The sequence below is a fragment of the Phascolarctos cinereus genome, unplaced genomic scaffold (genome assembly GCF_003287225.1).
Source record: "Phascolarctos cinereus isolate Bilbo 61053 unplaced genomic scaffold, phaCin_HiC Scaffold_9;HRSCAF=440, whole genome shotgun sequence".
NCBI classification, from domain to species: Eukaryota; Metazoa; Chordata; class Mammalia; order Diprotodontia; family Phascolarctidae; genus Phascolarctos; species Phascolarctos cinereus.
This window is the reverse complement of record NW_027556402.1, coordinates 242,569,272-242,586,656: the sequence shown is the minus strand read 5'-3', so window position 1 is coordinate 242,586,656 and position 17,385 is coordinate 242,569,272. Positions and strand designations below refer to the sequence as shown.

Genomic DNA, 17,385 nt, shown 5'->3' with positions numbered 1-17,385 from the left:
CCAACTCTGGAGTCAGAAGATCCTGAGTTCAAATCCAGCCTCAGACTCTAGTTATGCGACCCTGGGCAAGTCACTTAACTCTGTTTGCCTCAGTTTCCTCATCTATAAAATGAGGAGCTAAAGAAGGAAATAGCAAACCACTCTAGGATCTTTGGCAAGAAAACCCCAAAATGAGGTCATGAAGAGTCAGACATGACTGGAAAATGACTGAACAACAGCACCTGCTATGTATCCAGTACTTTACAGATAGTACCTCATTTGATCCCCACAACAACCCTGGAAGATCAATGCTATTATTATCTCCTTTTTAGACATGAAGAGACTGAAGCAGAGAGGGGTTAAGTGACTTTCCCAGGGTCACACAGCTAGTAAGTGACTGAGAATGTGGATTTGAATTCAAGTCTTCCTGACTTTGGGGCCTGGCTTTATTCACTGAACCACCCAACTACCTCTAAACTAGGTGAGATGCACACAAAATATTGTGCTGTTGTAGAAAGAGTGTTGTATTTAAAGTCGGAGAGTCTGGGTTCAAATCCTAGCTCTTCTACTTACTACCTATGTGACTTTGGGTAAGGCACTGTGGGCCTCAGTCTACCCCTCTGTAAATGAGGGCTTGTATTATATGACCTAGGAGGTGTCTTAGAGCTCTAAGCATCTGATCCTGTGAAAAGAGCTTGGAACAAGGACTTTTCCCTGCGTTTCTGGACAAGGGAGATGCTTTCCATCCCCTCTAGGTGGCAGATTCCCCTCATTGAGGTGTGCGGACACCTCTGTATTAGGGGAGAACAAATAGCTTTAGAAGGCTTGACTTTTTTCAAGGCAGGTGATCTGGGAAAGAGCCACATCCCTGACTCCCTTCTACTGCTGGAGGCCATGCCAAGTCTGCGTAGCCAGACCTTGGTACTTATTTGGTGAAGAGGCAGGGGAAAAAACCTCAGAAAGCCAAAGACTTTCTTCACTCCAGTATACTTGGATCTCAAACAGTGACAAGATCGTGAAAGAATTTAATAATGTCCCTGCTTGGGGGCTTTCTCTATTGCTGTGAGAGGATGTTATTATGTGATGGAAAGAATACTAGAATTGGAGTAAGAAGATCTGGTTATTACTCCTGGCATAGTGTGACCATGGGCTCATCACACATCTCTCTGAGCCTCAGTTTCCTCCTCTATAAAATGGTGATATTAACACTTCTGTGATCTATCATCTTTGGCTTGTTCTATGGAAGGCATGTTGCCAACTAATGATGTAAGACTTTGCTATTTACAATGATACTAGTTACCTACTAGCTTATGAACTCTTTAGTGGCAGAGACACAGTTTTAAATCTATTTATAATTCTCACTATGTCATTAGGAGTCAAGAGACATGTTTGACCTTGGGCAAACCATTTTCCTTCTCTAGTCTTCAGTGTACTCATCTATGAAATGAGAAAACTGGACTAAAGTGGACACTCAAAAAAAGTCATCCAATCAATAAACAAATATTTGTTGAATGCAAGAAAGGAAGGAAGGAAGAATGAACAAATGAATGCATGAAGCTGCCTTCTGGATTTGCAGGCCTTTGTCCTTGAGATAGAAGGCATTTTTTTTTTTTACCACTCAGAGCTATACAGTGGCTCATCAGAGAGAAAACAAACAAGAGAGAAAACAGCAAGATTCAGAAGACCCAGCTTCTTGTCCTGTTTCTGTCACTAACTCTGTGTGTGACCTTGAAAAAATCTTTTTCCCTCATAGATCTCAATTTTCTTACCTGGAAAATTGGGGAGAAAAACTATATGATCTTTGAAGTTCCTAATATTTCAGGTTCTAAAATTCCATCTAAGGCTGACATCCCCTGTTTTTATATTTGAAGGTCTCTTCCGGCTCTAATATTCTATATTCAAAGGTCTCTCTGCTCTCCTACTCTAAGTTTTACCTTCTAAAGTCCCTTTGGGTTCCACTATTCTGTTTTCCATTTTAATGTTTCTGTCAGCCTTGACATTCCGCATTCTAAGCTTCTTTCTAGCTTTAAAATTCTATGTTCTAGGTTCCAAGGCCCCTTCTAGCTCTCACATTCTCTCTGTTTTAAGGTTTCTTCCAGGTTTGACATGCTATGTTCTCTGTTCTGAGACCCTTCCCAGTTGATTTTCTAACCCTGCCATTTCACCAAAGCCAGAGGACTCCTTCTTAGCCTTTTTCTCCTCTCCCCTTCTCCTTTCCTTTTTTAGCCTAGCAGCTCTTGTGTCTCTGGGTTGTTTGCAGACAGAACATTCAGGTATTTCCAGATGCTCACCAGCCTCTGCCAAGTGCCTCTCTATCAACAGGGTTTATCCAGTTTCCAAAGAAAACAGTCACGAGTTTTCTTGGGGGAAAGTCTTACTAAAAGCCTGGTAAAAATAATAGGGAAAGAAACATCACCCTGTTCTTAAGATTGTAGAAGACTAAGAGGAGAATGGGGGTGGCCCAGGACAGAATTGACTATGCCAAAGATTTGCTGTGTGACTTAGGGGAAGTCAACTAACTTCTCTGTGACACTGCCTGTCCACATGTTACAAAGGGGGAGCCCTTTTCTTCACAGTGTGACCTGTAACCATATGGTACAAGAGATTGTCCCTCTGTTTACAGATGTTGCCTTACTCATCTGCCCTGGATATCTTTGAGGGTAGTTGTTCTTAGGGAGAATTTCAGGCAGCAGGAGGCTCAGAGATGACAGTTTTAATTAAAAATTGTATTTCCCAAGGATATTTGCAATGCTAGGTACAGGAGCCAAGGAATACTCCAGATCATTCCTTGGGGAGGTCTGCTAAGTGTCACAGGAAGTTCTGGGGGCTCTTATCCCTGGGTTTGGGGGAGAAGGGGAGTGAGAGAGAGAGACAGACAGAGAGACAGAGACAGAGACAGAGATAGAGACAGAGACAAAGATAGAGGGATGAGACAGAGATAGAGACAGACAGAGAGACAGAGATAGACAAAGACAGAGGGACTAGACAGAATCAGAGAGACAGAGACAGAGAGAGAGACAGAGAGAGACAGAGGAAGGAGAAAAGAGCAGTAGGCATGGAATCAGAAGCCCACGGTCCAAATCCATGCCAGGCTGAGTAAAACCTATGTGTCCATTAGGCACACCTCTTCCACTTTCTCCACCTCAGATTCCTCCTCTGTGAAATAAGGAGATTGGAGAAATGACCTAAGGCTCTCCCTAGCACAAAATAAATGATTCTATTACTTTAGTTCAACTTTCTCATTTTCAGATGAGTAAACTGAGGACCAGAGAAGGAAAATGACTTGTCCACGGTCAAACACGTCTCGACTCCCGATTCAGGGGTCTGTCCACCATATCAGGCTTGTAACACTTTGCCTTTGGAAGCTTCAGATCAGAGATTAGAGAAGATTCTAAGACTAAGGATTTCAGAGATTTATTCTCCAGGACTGTGGAGGTGATTTTCTGATTTAGGGGCTAGTGGGGGCAGGGAAGCTGAGAGAACTAGATGTGATACGGTGGGGGTACCACGGGGGGAAGGAGGGGGGGGAGAAGTGGAAATGAACCTTGAGGTAGAGGAGAGCTTGGCGGGAGGTGGTGGTTTGGGGGGAGGGCGGGAAGGCCGTTCCCCATCTCTGACGTCTTCCTGTCTCCACTGCATAGTGGCTGCTCCCCTCCCCAACCCCTAACCCACCCCCAGCCCCAGCCCCGCCCCTCCCTCCTCTTGCATCCCTTTCCCTCTGTGTCTCTCTGCCAGATTCAATGAGAGCCGCGGATTCCAGAGGAGGCCAGGGGCCGCTGAGCTCCGGCCGTGGGCACCGGAGGGCGGCGCCAGGGGGCAAGAACTGGACCCTAGGGAGCGGCCCCGCCGGGACTAACGTTGCTCCTGCCCCTTCCCGGGCCGCACGGCTCTGGGAACTGCGGGGAGAGGAGCCTGTGCTGGGGTTGGGGGTTCAGGGACAGCGAAACTGAGCCCTGAGAGGAGACGAAAGGGATAGGTGTCTAGGGATAGGAGGGGAGGGAAGGGACACTCCTGGTTGCAGCCCTGCCCTTAGCGGATTGGGATAGGGGAATCCTGCCCTGCTCTGCCAGGCCGGACCATGGTGCTGTCGGTGCCCATCATCGCGCTGGGTGCCACGCTAGGCACAGCAACCAGTATCCTCGCCCTGTGCGGCTTCACCTGCCTGTGCCGTCGCCTGAACCCCAAGAACGGGCTCCGGGACCAGGACCAATGCCAGGATGCTGAGAAAGCGACTTCCAGCGTGCTTCGGCCTGCCCAGCAGCAGCAGGTACCCGGGCGCCCCGCGCTCGTCCCGCGCTCCGAACATTGCTCCCTTCACCGCACGCGGGTAGCAGCCCGGAGCCAAGTGCAGCCCTCTGCGACCGCGCCCCCTCCCCTGTCTGGGGGCGGGGCAATCTGCCCCTGGAGTGGGGGGCGGGGATTGACCCCCTGGGGAGGGGGTGTGACCTCCTGGGCCAAGGTTAGGAGGGGGCTGTAACTGGCGTGGGGGCAATAAAGAGAGAGAAAAGGCGGGGTGGGGATGGATATAATAAGAGAGATTGTGGGGCTGGGATATGGAGGAGGCGGGGGATTATTGGGGAGGAATGGACTGAGAGCGGGGCTACGGGTCGAGGGAGAAGAGGGGATTCTGAGGGAGAATTAGGGAGAGTGGGGACCAGTGAAGACAGGAGTTGGGGATTGATGGATTCTGGGGGAGGATTGAGGATCTGTCATGAAGAATTCTGAAGAAGAGAATTGAAGAAGGACTAAAGAGAGGTGGACGCTAGGGAGTAAGGGTGGAAACTGAGGGGTTGAAAGAGGAGAGTAGAGGCTCCCAAGGGGAAGGATAGTGTTGTGTATGTGGCAGGGGAGACGACGACTGAGCCTCTAACTGAGGAAGTGCGGGGCATCTAGTGGGTGCTTTGACTTGGGGTAGTATGGACATGACAGGAGATAAGAAAATTGGGGAACTGGAAGGCTGTGACTAGGGGGTAGGGGGCAGAGTGAAGGGGGGGGACTCAGGGAACATGGAGAATGGGAGGGAGGATTGGAGTCTGTAATAGGACTGGGGAAGTTGATACCAGGAGGAGGGGGGAGGGCTTGGGAAGTGAAAGATTCAGTGACTGGGGTGAGTGGGGGTGTTGTGAGGAGGGAGAATTAGGGAAGGAAGGATGGCTCTGTGACAGGAGGAGGAAGGAGAAGAGGATTGGGGGATGGGAGAAGTAGGGAGCCGAGTGAAATGTAGGATTCCAAGGAAAGATGGAGGTCAGTAGGGACTGTGAGGAGGGGGCTGTGAGGAGGATAGAGGGAATCATGGATTGGGGGGGTAGCATGGAGTCTTAAGAGGGAAGTAAAGGATTCTGAGGGAAGAGTGGAGGAGGGGCTTCAGGGAGATGGTGGAGCATATGTGTGTGGGGTGTAAATGGAGATAAAAAAATCCACACATATGTGGGTCAGGAACCAAGCTGAGCCCCAAACAAGGGAAAATGCAGTCATCTCTCCAGGAGGGAAACTTCTCTAGTGGGTAGAAAGGACGATCTGTGGGGAGGCAGGAACGCCTGCGGTCTACCAGCTTCCAGTCATACAGAGAGCTTGGGGGGGAAAGGGGATGACACTGGAGGTCGGAAAGACATCCCCCGCTTTCACCACAATCTGCCCCCCCCCAATACCCACTACTGCCCTCCGGTCATACATGCAGGAGTTGGCTCCCCTTCCTTGAAAGAAATCTCTGGGAGTAGCAGCGACACCAGCACCCGCATCTGTTCTCCCTGACCTCTGGAGAGCTGGGACTGACTGTAAGGGTGGGGACGAGTAGGCAGAGGATGGATGTGTACTCTGTTCCTGGGAGGCCAAAGTCACCTTCCAGGATGATCTGAGAGAAGGAGGTGGGTTCACTAGGAAGTCTTCTCTTGAGTGTCAGGAGAGAGTTGTAAACAGCTCGGAGAATTCAGGGGACAGTGGGCCATGTGGGTACATCCCGGCCCCTGGCTGCGAGGTCCACCTTGGAATCCTTTGACTCTGGAGGTTAGATCTCTTCTTTTCATTCTCCTAGTAGAAGGGTCACATGAATGTGGGAAATGGTTCAGAGAATCATATAATCATAGCATATTCAAATAGCTTCCAGGAAACCCTAGAACAAAGAATGCTAGAGCTAAGAAGAACCTTAGAACACAGTCAACAAACATTTAAACAGCCCCAGGCACTGTGCTAAGTGCTGGGAATACTAAGAAAGGCAAACCCATAACCCTGTCCTCAAGGAGCTCACATTCTAAGGGGGGAGACAACATGTATATAACTGAGTACACACGAGTTATATACAGAATAGGCGGAAGAGAACCTAACAGAATATTAACTGTCAAAACTAGAAGGTGCCTTGCAGCACAGAATGCTAGAAGTGTGAGGGACCTTAGAACAGAGAAGGTTGTAGTAGGAAGAGACCTTACAGCATAGACTATCAGAGCTGGAAGGGATGTTAGGAGAGAGAATATTAGAGTGGGGAGGAATCTTAGGACATAGAATATCAGAGCTAGAGGAGATCTTAATCCTCATTATTGGAGCCAGAAGAGACCTTAGAACAAAGAATATAGAATGTCAAAACTGAAAGAAACCTTAAAACATACAGTGTTGTAACTGAGAAGGATCTTAGAATTTAGCATGTTTAGAGTTGGAAGGGACCTTAGAACATGGATCTAGAATTTCAGAGCTAGCAGGTACTTTAGAACACAGACCTGGCATGTCAGAGCTGGAAAGGACCTTAGAGCATGGATTTAAAATGTCAGAGCTGGAAGGGACCTTAGAACATGTACCTGGAATGTCAGAATAGAAGGGACCTTAGAACATAGATCTAGAATGTCAGAGCTGGGAGGGACCTCAGAACATGAATCTGGAATGTCAGAGCTAGAAGGGATCTTAGCACAAATAACATTAAATGTCCATCTTGGGTTCAACCCCTGCCTGAAGCATGAATCTTATACTTTTTCTACATTAAGTGCCCAATAACTATGTATTTCAGCCTTTTCTTCACACACCCATCTAGAAGAGTTTCATTTAATAAAGAAGGCCACCATGTCTCTACTGATACTGTGCACAGTGGACTATGAACTCTCTTTTCCAAAATGACTTCAGAAATTTCTCCCAGTGCTGAAGGTCACCCTACTAAATTCAACTGAATTCAAGAAATATCTGTCTTTGCAGAACCCATGGTGCCCTGCACTGGGTCTTCCATTTAATAGATGCTCAATAGCCTATAAAAGGCCCTTTCTGCCATAGGTCAAAAGATTTAGAGCTGAAAAGGACCTCAGAGGTCATTGAGTTTAGTCCTGTCATTTGACCAAGGATGAAACTGGGGCCCAAAGGCTTTAGGTCACATAGGATACTAAGTGTCAGAGCTAGAATTCAGTCCCTAATCGAGTCCATCTAACTGTAGACTCAGGTCTTGAGAGCTCACTCCTGACTCAAGTCCAGGGAAAGCTCTGTGGAGGAGTGACCATTGGGTTTGGCCAGACAGGCACTTGACACGGGTTGTTGCCAGAGATGCGGAGGAGGCTGTTCTGGGCACAGGGCACAATGTGAGCAGAGTTGGAAGGAGCAGGATGAGTTTCTTCTGGTCAGGGTGGGTTTGGTCAGAAGGGAAGTCCTTCCCATCCCCTTTTAGAACCTTGGTCTCAGTCCCAGCTCAGCCTTACTTAATGTTAGACTTGGTATGATAAACATGTTGTGGCTGGTTGCTTAGCAATGGGATAAGGCAGTCAGCTGCATGAATTTTTCATCAAGAAATTAGCATGGGTTATTTCAGGGAGATGTGCAGAACACTGCCTACTGGAGACGAAAAGCATCCTTAGAAACCTTTGACATGCTGTCAGTTTGTTCCCTGAGGTTGTACTCAAAGGGCAAGCCTGGAGTCAGCTGAAGCCCGATGACACTCTTCATTTTCTCCTCCTGGTAAGGCAGGGCAATCCTCATGATAATGGCTCCTGTTGACCATAGAGTCAATAAACACCTTCCACTTTATTCCAACCCAAAGCATTTTTACAGTCTTGGCATTTTTCCAGGCTTTTAATCACAGACCACTGGCTTTGGTCAAAATACACTCGAGACACAAAGAGAGACAGAAAACATGGAGAGGAGTGAACAGGGAAGGGAGTGGAGGAGAGGAGACAAGAGGAGAGAGGTACAGACTGAAAGAGACAAAGATGTAAAGAGAAAATCAGGTGGAAGAGGAGAAGGGGGTGCAGAGAGAAAACAAAGTGGGAGAGTAGAGAGATAGGGAGGAGAAAGAGAAGAGGAAAATGATGGAGCAGAGGAACAGAGACTGAGAGACAAAAGAAAGAGAGAGAAGAGAGAGATAAAAGCTGAAAGGAAAGAGCAGGATGAAGAACAAGAAGGGAAAGGAGAGAGAAAAGTAGTAGAATGGAGGTGCAGTGGATAGAGCTCCGGCCTTGAAGTCAGGAGGACCCGAGTTCAAATTTGACCTCAGACCAGACACTTACTAGCTGTGAGACCCTGGGCAAATCACTTAACCCCAACTGCCTCACCAAAAAGAAAAGAAAAAGGAAACAGGGAAGAGAAATTAAGAGAGACTAGGAAAGAAAAAGAGAGAAGTAAAGAAACAGTGGGGTAAGGAGAAGAAGAAAATGAAGAGGAAAGAAAGGGAGAATGGAAAGAAAGAGAAGAGAAGAGATAGAGAGCAGAGGGGGAGAAAAGAAATGGACTGAGAAGGAAGAGAAGAAATGGAGAGAGATGGAAAAAGAACAGACTGAGAGGAGAAAGAGAAGGCAAGAGGAGAAAGAGACAATGAAAGGAAAGAAAGACAGAAAGGGAAAGGAGAATTAGAAAGAGCACACAAAAGAGGCTGATGGAAACAGGAGAGAGGTAGCGTGAGATTGACCAGTAAACGGAGCAAGAGATGATATCAGAATGGGCTGATATGTGTGTGATATGACTTACGTGTGTCATGGAACAAAGGGAGTGAAAGAGAAGAAGAGAGAATCAGATTGAAATGAACAAAGTAAGAATATGGAAACAGAAAATTAGTTAGACCTAGTCAGGGAGAGAGAGGCAAAGAGCATTGAAGATGTAGAAGGAAAAGGATGAATTAAACCAAGAGAGGCAAAGGAAGGCAGAGACCAAGACTAAAATCAGAAGAAGAGAGAAAGGATCAATCAGCATCTGTGACACTGGTTTCATTTCTCCCTTTTCTCCATACTCATCAGACAGCATCACATTGGCTTTAGTGTCTTCCAGGAACTCAAGAAAAACTCACCTGCCATTCTTCACTAATAATCTTTATAAAACCCTGTTGGGCTTGGGGTGGCGAGTAGTCTCAGAGAGAGGAATTATAATGACCAGTGAATCCTAGCTGAATTCTTCAGGTAGGATTCACTTCCAGACAATGTGGTGCAGTGGGGAAAATCCTGGATTTGGAGCCAGAAGACCTGGGATCTCATTTCATCTCTGCCAGTGGGGAACCTTGGTCAAGTCACTTCCCATCATTGGGGCCTCCTCTATAAAATGACGGAGTTGAACCAGGTAACCCAAAGGTCCTTTCTGGCTATAACTCTCTGTTCCCTTGAACCCCGGTCAAATAGGCAAAATCAATAGTCTGAGGACATTTAAATGAGGATGCAGTGGTGGGCACAGACATATTTATATTGAAAGTACTGCAGGAATACACATAGAACAAAATAAACCATGCTCTCTCTTTCCCTTCTGTCTTGGTCTTATTAACAGTGTATATGGCAGGGAATTACAATTAGCACTATTTGATTTAAAAAAATTACGCTTTACATTGTAAATACGGATTTTCTAGGTGCTCTGGACCCCACAGAACCATGTCCTCAGTGATGAATAGGTGTGAGAAGGAGGGTTAATGAGGAGCTGCCTTGGAAAATGCCATTGTAGAGTTAGTAGTACTATCTCGACACTGCCGTAAATTTCGCAAAGCTTTTTACTCATATCTGAGCCTCACAAAAATCTTCTGAAGTCTGTACTATTACCTACATTTTACATATGAAGAAAACAAAACCCAGAGAGGTTAGGTAATTTGCCAATGGTCATATAGCTGGAGGTGTCAGAGACAGGATTTGAATGTGGGTCTCTCCTGATTCCATGCCCAACACCCTTTTCATTACACCGAGCTCCCACCACCATGTGGGCAATGGAAGGGTTCTTAGTGTCCTGAGCACACTAGGTCCAAAGAGGCTGATGACTCTTTCCTACCCTTGGAAAAAGCAGAGACACTTAGGGGAGAGGGAGACATGCCAGGGGAGCAGAGAGTGGTGAAGAGCAATGAACATAGAGCAGCATGTGGGAGCTGATGGGTATGGTCAAGGATAAGATCAGTGATGGGCAGCCAGGTGGGACAGTGGATAGAGCGCCTGGCCTGGAGCCAGGAAAACTAATCTTCCTGAGTTCAAATCCAGCCTCAGCACTTACTAGCTGTGTGACTCTGGGCAAGTCACTTAATCCTGTTTGCTTCAGTTTCCTCATCTGTAAAATGACGTAGAGAAGGAAATGGCAAAGCACTCCAGTACCCTTGCCAAGAAAACCCCAAATGGGGTCACAGAGAGTGAGACATGACTGAAACGATTCAGCAGCAATGACACTAACAACAAGAAGTGGAGATGGGGAGTGATTAGACTCTATCATATCAAAACTAGATTTGGAGGGAGGATAAGGAGGACCTTTACTATTCACTTGCCAAGGACATTAGAGAAATCCCTTAATCCCTCTGGACCTCAGTGTGTGCATTTGCAAAATGATGATAAAGCCAATTGCATAAGCCTAATAATGTTAACTCATATTTCAGTGGTCTGTCTTGTTTTGCAAAGTGCTTTGTTCACTATCACCCCTGTTTTTTAGAGGAAGAAACTAGGACACAGAGGAGTAAAGCGCTTTGCCCAGAGTCAAAGCTAGTAAGCAACAGTCATTTATTAAGCACCTACTATGTATCAGACACTGTGCTTTGGGAATACAAAGAAAGTCGAGGGCATTGTCCCTGCCTTCAAGACAGCTTAACTTGAACTCAAATCTCCTGACTCCAGGCTCTTGGCAAAGCCTACAGCAGCCAGCTTCCTTCCTCTCTCTCTCTCTCTCTCTATTAGTGCCTCCCCTCTCTTTCTCAGTTCCTTTGTACCTTTGTAGCCTTGGGAAGAGTCAGAAAAACCCTGAGCTTCTTGCCCTGTATGGCAGCCTGTGCTTGGCGAGACAGGCATGACACTGCCCTTTTCTCACCTTACCCCTGCCAGGAAGGCCAGGAGTTGTGGGGTGGGATGGCATGGGGTAGGGCTGGAAAGGTTGTTGTGTTCAGATTTAATGAGTAGCCAAAGCCTGAAGAGAACAATGGACAAAGAGGGGGCAGTCCTTCGGTTTAGAGTGAAACCAGGACCTCCATAGGTCATATGTGACAGATAGCATGTTAGAAGTTCTGGGTTTACTTCCAACCACTTACTAGCTAGATGACCACAGGCTGACCACTCTGAGACATCAGCTTCCTTGTCTGTAAAATGGGCGTAAGAATGCTCACATGCCCTAGTCCTAGTTGTGGCTACCAAGCAGGGATCAAATACCCGATGTCAACCCTTGTGCCAAGTGCCCTCCCTCAACAACATCCCCTCCCAAAACCCAGTAACATGCCACGGCTTTTCTTTGTGTTCCCATCTCTTCTCACATTTCCTGGCACATAGCACCCACTTAATAAAGACTTGTTGATTGATTGACTGCCTGCCTGCCTGATTCTCCCAGCTCTCTCTAAATTAGGAAATCACTTTGTAAATGCAAGACCATGATATAGATAAAAGATAAAGAGGAGAAACAGAGATTGACAGGCAAGATGTTCAAGCACACTTGTAACTAACATACCTACATTCAAGTCCCCTGTGATCCTAAGTGAGCCCAAATCTAGAGCTGGGAGGGACCTTAAAGGCTACAATAGCACCCCTCCCCAATTTTACAGATGGAGAAACTGAGGCCCAAGAAGCAAAGTATCTCCCCTAAGGACACACATAGGACCATATATCTAGAACCAGAAGGAGTCTTAGGAGCCATATATTAAGTCCCCACTCCACATCTTACAGATGAGGAAACAGACCAAGGCAAAGTGAAATGACTTGCCCAATGCCACACAAGAAGTTAGTGGCAGGGCAGAGATTTGAACTCAGGCCAATTCCAAATCCAGGGCTTTTCTTTTTCTCCACCATGACCTTGACTCTGCTATTTGGTAGTTCTATGACTCTATGTAGATTATTTAGCCTTTCATCACCTGTAAAATGAGCATGATACTGTCTGCTTCACTAGATTGTGGTGAGGAAGGAGCTTTGTTGACCCATTATTTGTAGGCATATGAGACAGCCTAAGTACTCAAAACAGGTATTTCCTGTTCAGTGAAGCAGGACAAAGCAAAGGCACTGGGCTTCATTTATTCAACAAATATTTACCAAGTGCCTGAGAGGGTGCCAGTTCCGCCTAAGCAAGAACCAAGTAGAACAGAAAATTAATGGTAAGGAATTTTTAAAATTTATGTCTCTCATTTCTGCTAAAATTAGGTGGAAGTAGAAAGAATATTGGACTCAGACACAAGAGACTTGGGTTCAAGGCCCAGCTCAGTCACTTAGTATCTGATAATCATCTGCTTGTTGGTAAGCAGTCACTTCCCTTCCCTGGCTTTTGGTTTCCTCATCCATAAAATGCGGCAGGGTGGAAAGAACACAGCGCAGCATCAAAGGGTTGAGTCAAAACACCAGGGCTCAGACACTGCTTCTAATACTACATGTGAAACATTGGGGGGAGTCAATCCATCTCTCTGGGACTCAGTTTCCCATGTATAAAATAAGGGGCTTGGGCCAGATGGCGTCTGAGGTTCCTTTTTGACTTGAAACTTATGGTCCCCTGAATAGATCACCTCCAAGGCATCTTCCACCCCTTATGATCCTAACTCCTCTGAGCTTTCTAGGAAAAGTGGGCTGTGATCAAATTCGATAGCGGTGCTCCTTGGCTGTGAGGCGCCATAGAAGCGTGAGCTGCCTTTAATGAGAGCCTAGCCCTGGATCCCGGCTGGCTTTTCCAGGGGTCTGTTGAATCCCATATTTCAAGATCTTTCCCCCATTCCCCTCCCCCCCATGCTGGATTGCTCCCTAGCTGGTCTTTTCATCCACATTTCTCATTCCCAGTGCCCAGCAACTTCAAAGAAATGAAAGAACAGGCGCTTGGGGGGATGGATCACAAAGGCAGGCTGGCCAGGCCTGCTCCCAGACAAAGCCAGGCAGGGCCATCTCAGGCTCGGTTATTCTGGGCCAGTGCATCAGTCAGTCAATTAAGGGAGGCCATCTTTGCCCAGGAGGCTGAAACAGACCTTTGCAGGATGGTGACAGCTCTGACTCCTGACTAAACATCTGTGACACGAGTCGCCCCCCAGGGAGGGACTTAAGATGGGGGAGCGGGCAGATTTCCTCCAAGTCACAGCCTGGGGAGTGGTTTCCATATGCTTTTCCCCTTCCTCAAACCTTCCCCCACCCCATTAAGCCCCCAAATCACCAGTTGGGATTGTTTTTAGAGAAGGTTCTGTTTCTTAGAAATGACAGCCTTGTCTGTTAACTGGAAAGCATGGAATCATCCATGAGGAGTCTGCACACCTTGGACTCAGTGCCTGGCTTTGCCACCTTCCTACCTGTGAGACCTGGGCATCTCTCTGTCTCTCTGTCTCTCTCGCTGTCTCTGTCTCCATTCATCAATCCCTCTGGTCTTTTGTTTCTGAAATCTAGGCCATAGGCAGGAATTTATTATTAAAAAGACTCCATAAATAGTAATAGGGTGGGGGAGACCATGCCTACCAATGTCCCTGAGTGGCTGAGCTGTCAGTCAGCATCACTCATAGTTTAAACTGGTTGTTTAGCCAGCCTGTTCTTGGTGTCTTCTCTTTGTGCCTCAGTGGGAATGGCAGGGCCATAATGGGAAACAGTGCAGAGAACACTGGACCAAAAATGAGGAAGACCTGGGTTCTAGTCGCACCTTGGATAATCACTAGTTGCGTGACTCTGGCTAAGTCACTTCATCTCTTCTGTGCCCAAGTTTCCTTATATGTAAAATGGGGATTTTAATATCTGGAGTGCTTGCCCCAAAGGATTGTTGTGAGGCTCACATGAGATAATGGATATATTAAATGTCTATGGTCAATTAACAAGCATTTATTAAGCATGTACTAAGTGCCAGGAGCTGTCCTAGGTATTGGGGATGAAAAGGCATAAATGAAACCATGATGGTTTTCAAGGATCTTGTGCGTGTGAGGGTGTGTGTGTCTTAATCCTTTTTGATGTGTGCATGTCATAGACCCCTTTGGCAGTCTGGATTGCTTCTCAGAACAATGTTTTTAAGTAATTAAAGGAAATGCAAAATTTCATTTAGAGTTTAGTGAAAATAAAGATGTATTTTTTTCATATAAATTCATGGCCGTCCTAAAATCTATCTACAGACCCCTTGGATACCTGAATACCCCAGCTTAAGAATATATAGAATGTGTATGTGTATACTGTGCATGTGTATATATATATATACATATACACATACATACGTATATACACTATGTGATATATGTATATATATAATATATATATGATATTTACATGTGATATTATTATTGTTATTTTATAATTTAGTAACAGTAACTCTCATTGTTCTTTAGAACTGAGAGAAACCTTAAAGACCAAGAAATCCAAAGCTCTTATTTTACAGACTAAGGCCCAGAGAGATTGGTGATTTGCCCAAGGTCACACAGGTGATGACGTAGACAGACTGGATTCCATCAGCAGATTTCTCTGACTCCTGCAGTCTTGGTCATAATGATAAAGAGGACACAAGAGGTCCCTTATTTATTTTTACTTTGCCCAAGCTGGCAATTTTTGTGTGCTTAAGGTACTATCAAAGAGGGTTCTACCCAAAGTATTCTATAATCACCCTGGCACAATTGTGGGGCTCTGGTCCCTCCCCTGAAATCTAGGGCTTCACCTAGATGTTCCTCTCACTCATTTCTTTATGATCAAAGGATTTGGGTCCAAAAAGGACTTAGGAAAGGGCCCAGTTGAACCCCTCACTTTTCATAGGAGAAAACTGAGTTCCAGTGAGAGTGAGCAATTTACTATATAGATAGTAAGGAAATTGGAAACCTACCAATTCATTAAAGTCTGTAATTTCCAGAGTAACAACACATGCACATATTTGCTCATTCATTCATTAATTCATTCATTAACCATTTATTAAGGACCTACTGTTTGATACCTTTCCCAAATCTGAACTGCTGCTAGGTACTTTCTTTTTGTGTTGAACCAGAAGAGGAGAGAGAAGGTGTTCCAGGCTTTTCTGTCACTGGCTGGCCGAATTGTCAGTCAGCATCAGGCTAGCCAACAACCAAACTGAACAATGAGTGGTGTTTATTGACAGCTAGGCCAGTCAGTGACATTGGTAGCAAGAGGAGGAGGCATAGCTTACCCCACCATGTGACTATTTATGGAGATTTTTAAATAAGAAATTCTTGCATATGACCTGGATTTCAGAAATGAAAGATGAGAGGGACAGGTTGAAGAAGGAGAGAGGAGAGAGAGGGACAGAGACAGAGACAGAGATAGAGAGAGAGAGACAGAGAGAGAGAGGAAGGAGAGAGACAGAGAGACAGAGAAAGACAGAGATAGAGACAGAGAGAGACAGAGAAGGGGAGGGAAGAAGAAAGAAAATTTCCAAAATGCTTGCCCATCCTCCATATAGATGCCATATTGATATTCTAAAACATAGGTCTGACCATGTCACTCTCCTTCTCAAGAAGTTCTGTTGTATTAAATACAAACCATGCTGGGATTTATAGCCATCTACAATCTGGCTTCAGATTGCCTTTCCAGGCTTATTACATGTTATTCCATGTAGAACAGTGGATAGATGTTTGGGCCCAGAGTCATGAAGACCTGAGTTCAAATCTCAGACATTTACTAGCTGGCTGTGTGACTGTTGGCAAATCACTTAACCTTTTTGGTTCAGTTTCCTTCATTGTAAAATGGGCATAATAATAGCACCTACCTCTTAGGGTTATTGCAAAATTCAAATGAGATAATATCTGTAATGTACTTAGCACAGTGCCTGGTACTGAGTGGTACACAGTATAAATACAGAAAGAAGTAGCATGGCACAGTGTTACAGGGCAGCTAGGTGGAACCATAGTGCACAGAGTCCTGGGCCTGGAGTCAGGAAGACTCATCTTCCTGAGTTTAAATCTGGCCTTAGACACTTACTAGCTATGTGACCCTGGGCAAGCCACTTAACCCTGCTTGCCTCAGTTTCCTCATCTGTAAAATGAGCTGGAGGGGACAGCTACATGGTGCAGTGGATAAAGCTCCAGCCTTGGAATCAGGAGGACCTGAGTTCAAATCTGGATTCAGTCACTTAATACTTACTAGCTGTGTGACCCTGGGCAAGTCACTTAACCCCAATTGCCTCACCAAAAAAAAAAATGAGCTGGAGAAGGAAATGGCAAACTACCCCAGTATCTCTGTCAAGAAGACCCTAAATGGGGTCACGAAGATCTAACAACAACAGAAATAGTGAATAGAGAGCTGGCTTCTTAGAGCTGGGAAGACTTGGGTTCAAGATTTTTTTTTAATCCAATCTGTGTGACCCTGGGTAGGTGACTTACCTTCTCGATGCTCTTGGCAGCCCTAGTACCCTCTCTAACACTCTAAATGGCAGAGATGCTTCTTTTTCTTTGGTAGAGGGGATTTCCTCATCTGGGAGCTCCCTCTGCCAATGGAATCAATGGTCTAGTGACTCTAGGCCCTTTCTTTTTCCCTTTAGATGCTCTACCTTCCAGTCAAACCGGCTTATTTGTTGCATTCCCTGCATATGAAATTCTCTCTCCCATCTCCATGCTTCTGTCTAGGCTGTCCCCCAGGTCTGGAGTCCTCCCTACTAGTCTCTGCCTCTTAGGATACCTATGGTTGTTGTTCAGTAATTTCAGTCATGTCAGACTCTCTGTGACCCCATTTGGGATTTTCTTGGTAAAGATACTGGAGTGGTTTGCTATTTCCTTCTCCAGCTCATTTTATAGATGAGGAAACTGAGGCAAGCAGAGTTAAGTGACTTGCCCAGGGTCATACAGCTAGTAAGTGTCTGATACTGGATTTGAACTCAGGTCATCCTGACTCCGGGCCTGGTGCTCTGTGCAATGTGGAGTCACCTAGCTGCCCTTTAGGATCTTTAGTTTCCTTCAAAACTCATCTCAAGTGCCCCCCACCATGAGATTTATTCTGATCCTGATACCTCTTGCCTCTGTTTTCTCCTTTATAAGATGAAAGGGTCAGAGCAGATGAGGTCTGATGCCCCCTTCTAGCTAACCCTCCGATCCTATGCTTCTCCTTTCCTTTCAAAATTATTTTGCATTTACTTAATGAGTTG

At 45.8% G+C, this 17,385-nt stretch overlaps 1 protein-coding gene across 1 annotated transcript in view; it reads left to right on the top strand.

The window, feature by feature from the left end:
• Window positions 1-3,691: 3,691 nt before the first annotated feature.
• The window catches only part of SYT13 (synaptotagmin 13), a 69,188-nt gene continuing 55,494 nt past the window's right edge, over window positions 3,692-17,385 (top strand). The window contains exon 1 of the mRNA XM_021009794.2: window positions 3,692-4,246. Coding sequence (XP_020865453.1) covers window positions 4,058-4,246 — 189 coding nt within the window. The 5' untranslated portion in view covers window positions 3,692-4,057. The remainder of the gene's footprint in view (window positions 4,247-17,385) is intronic.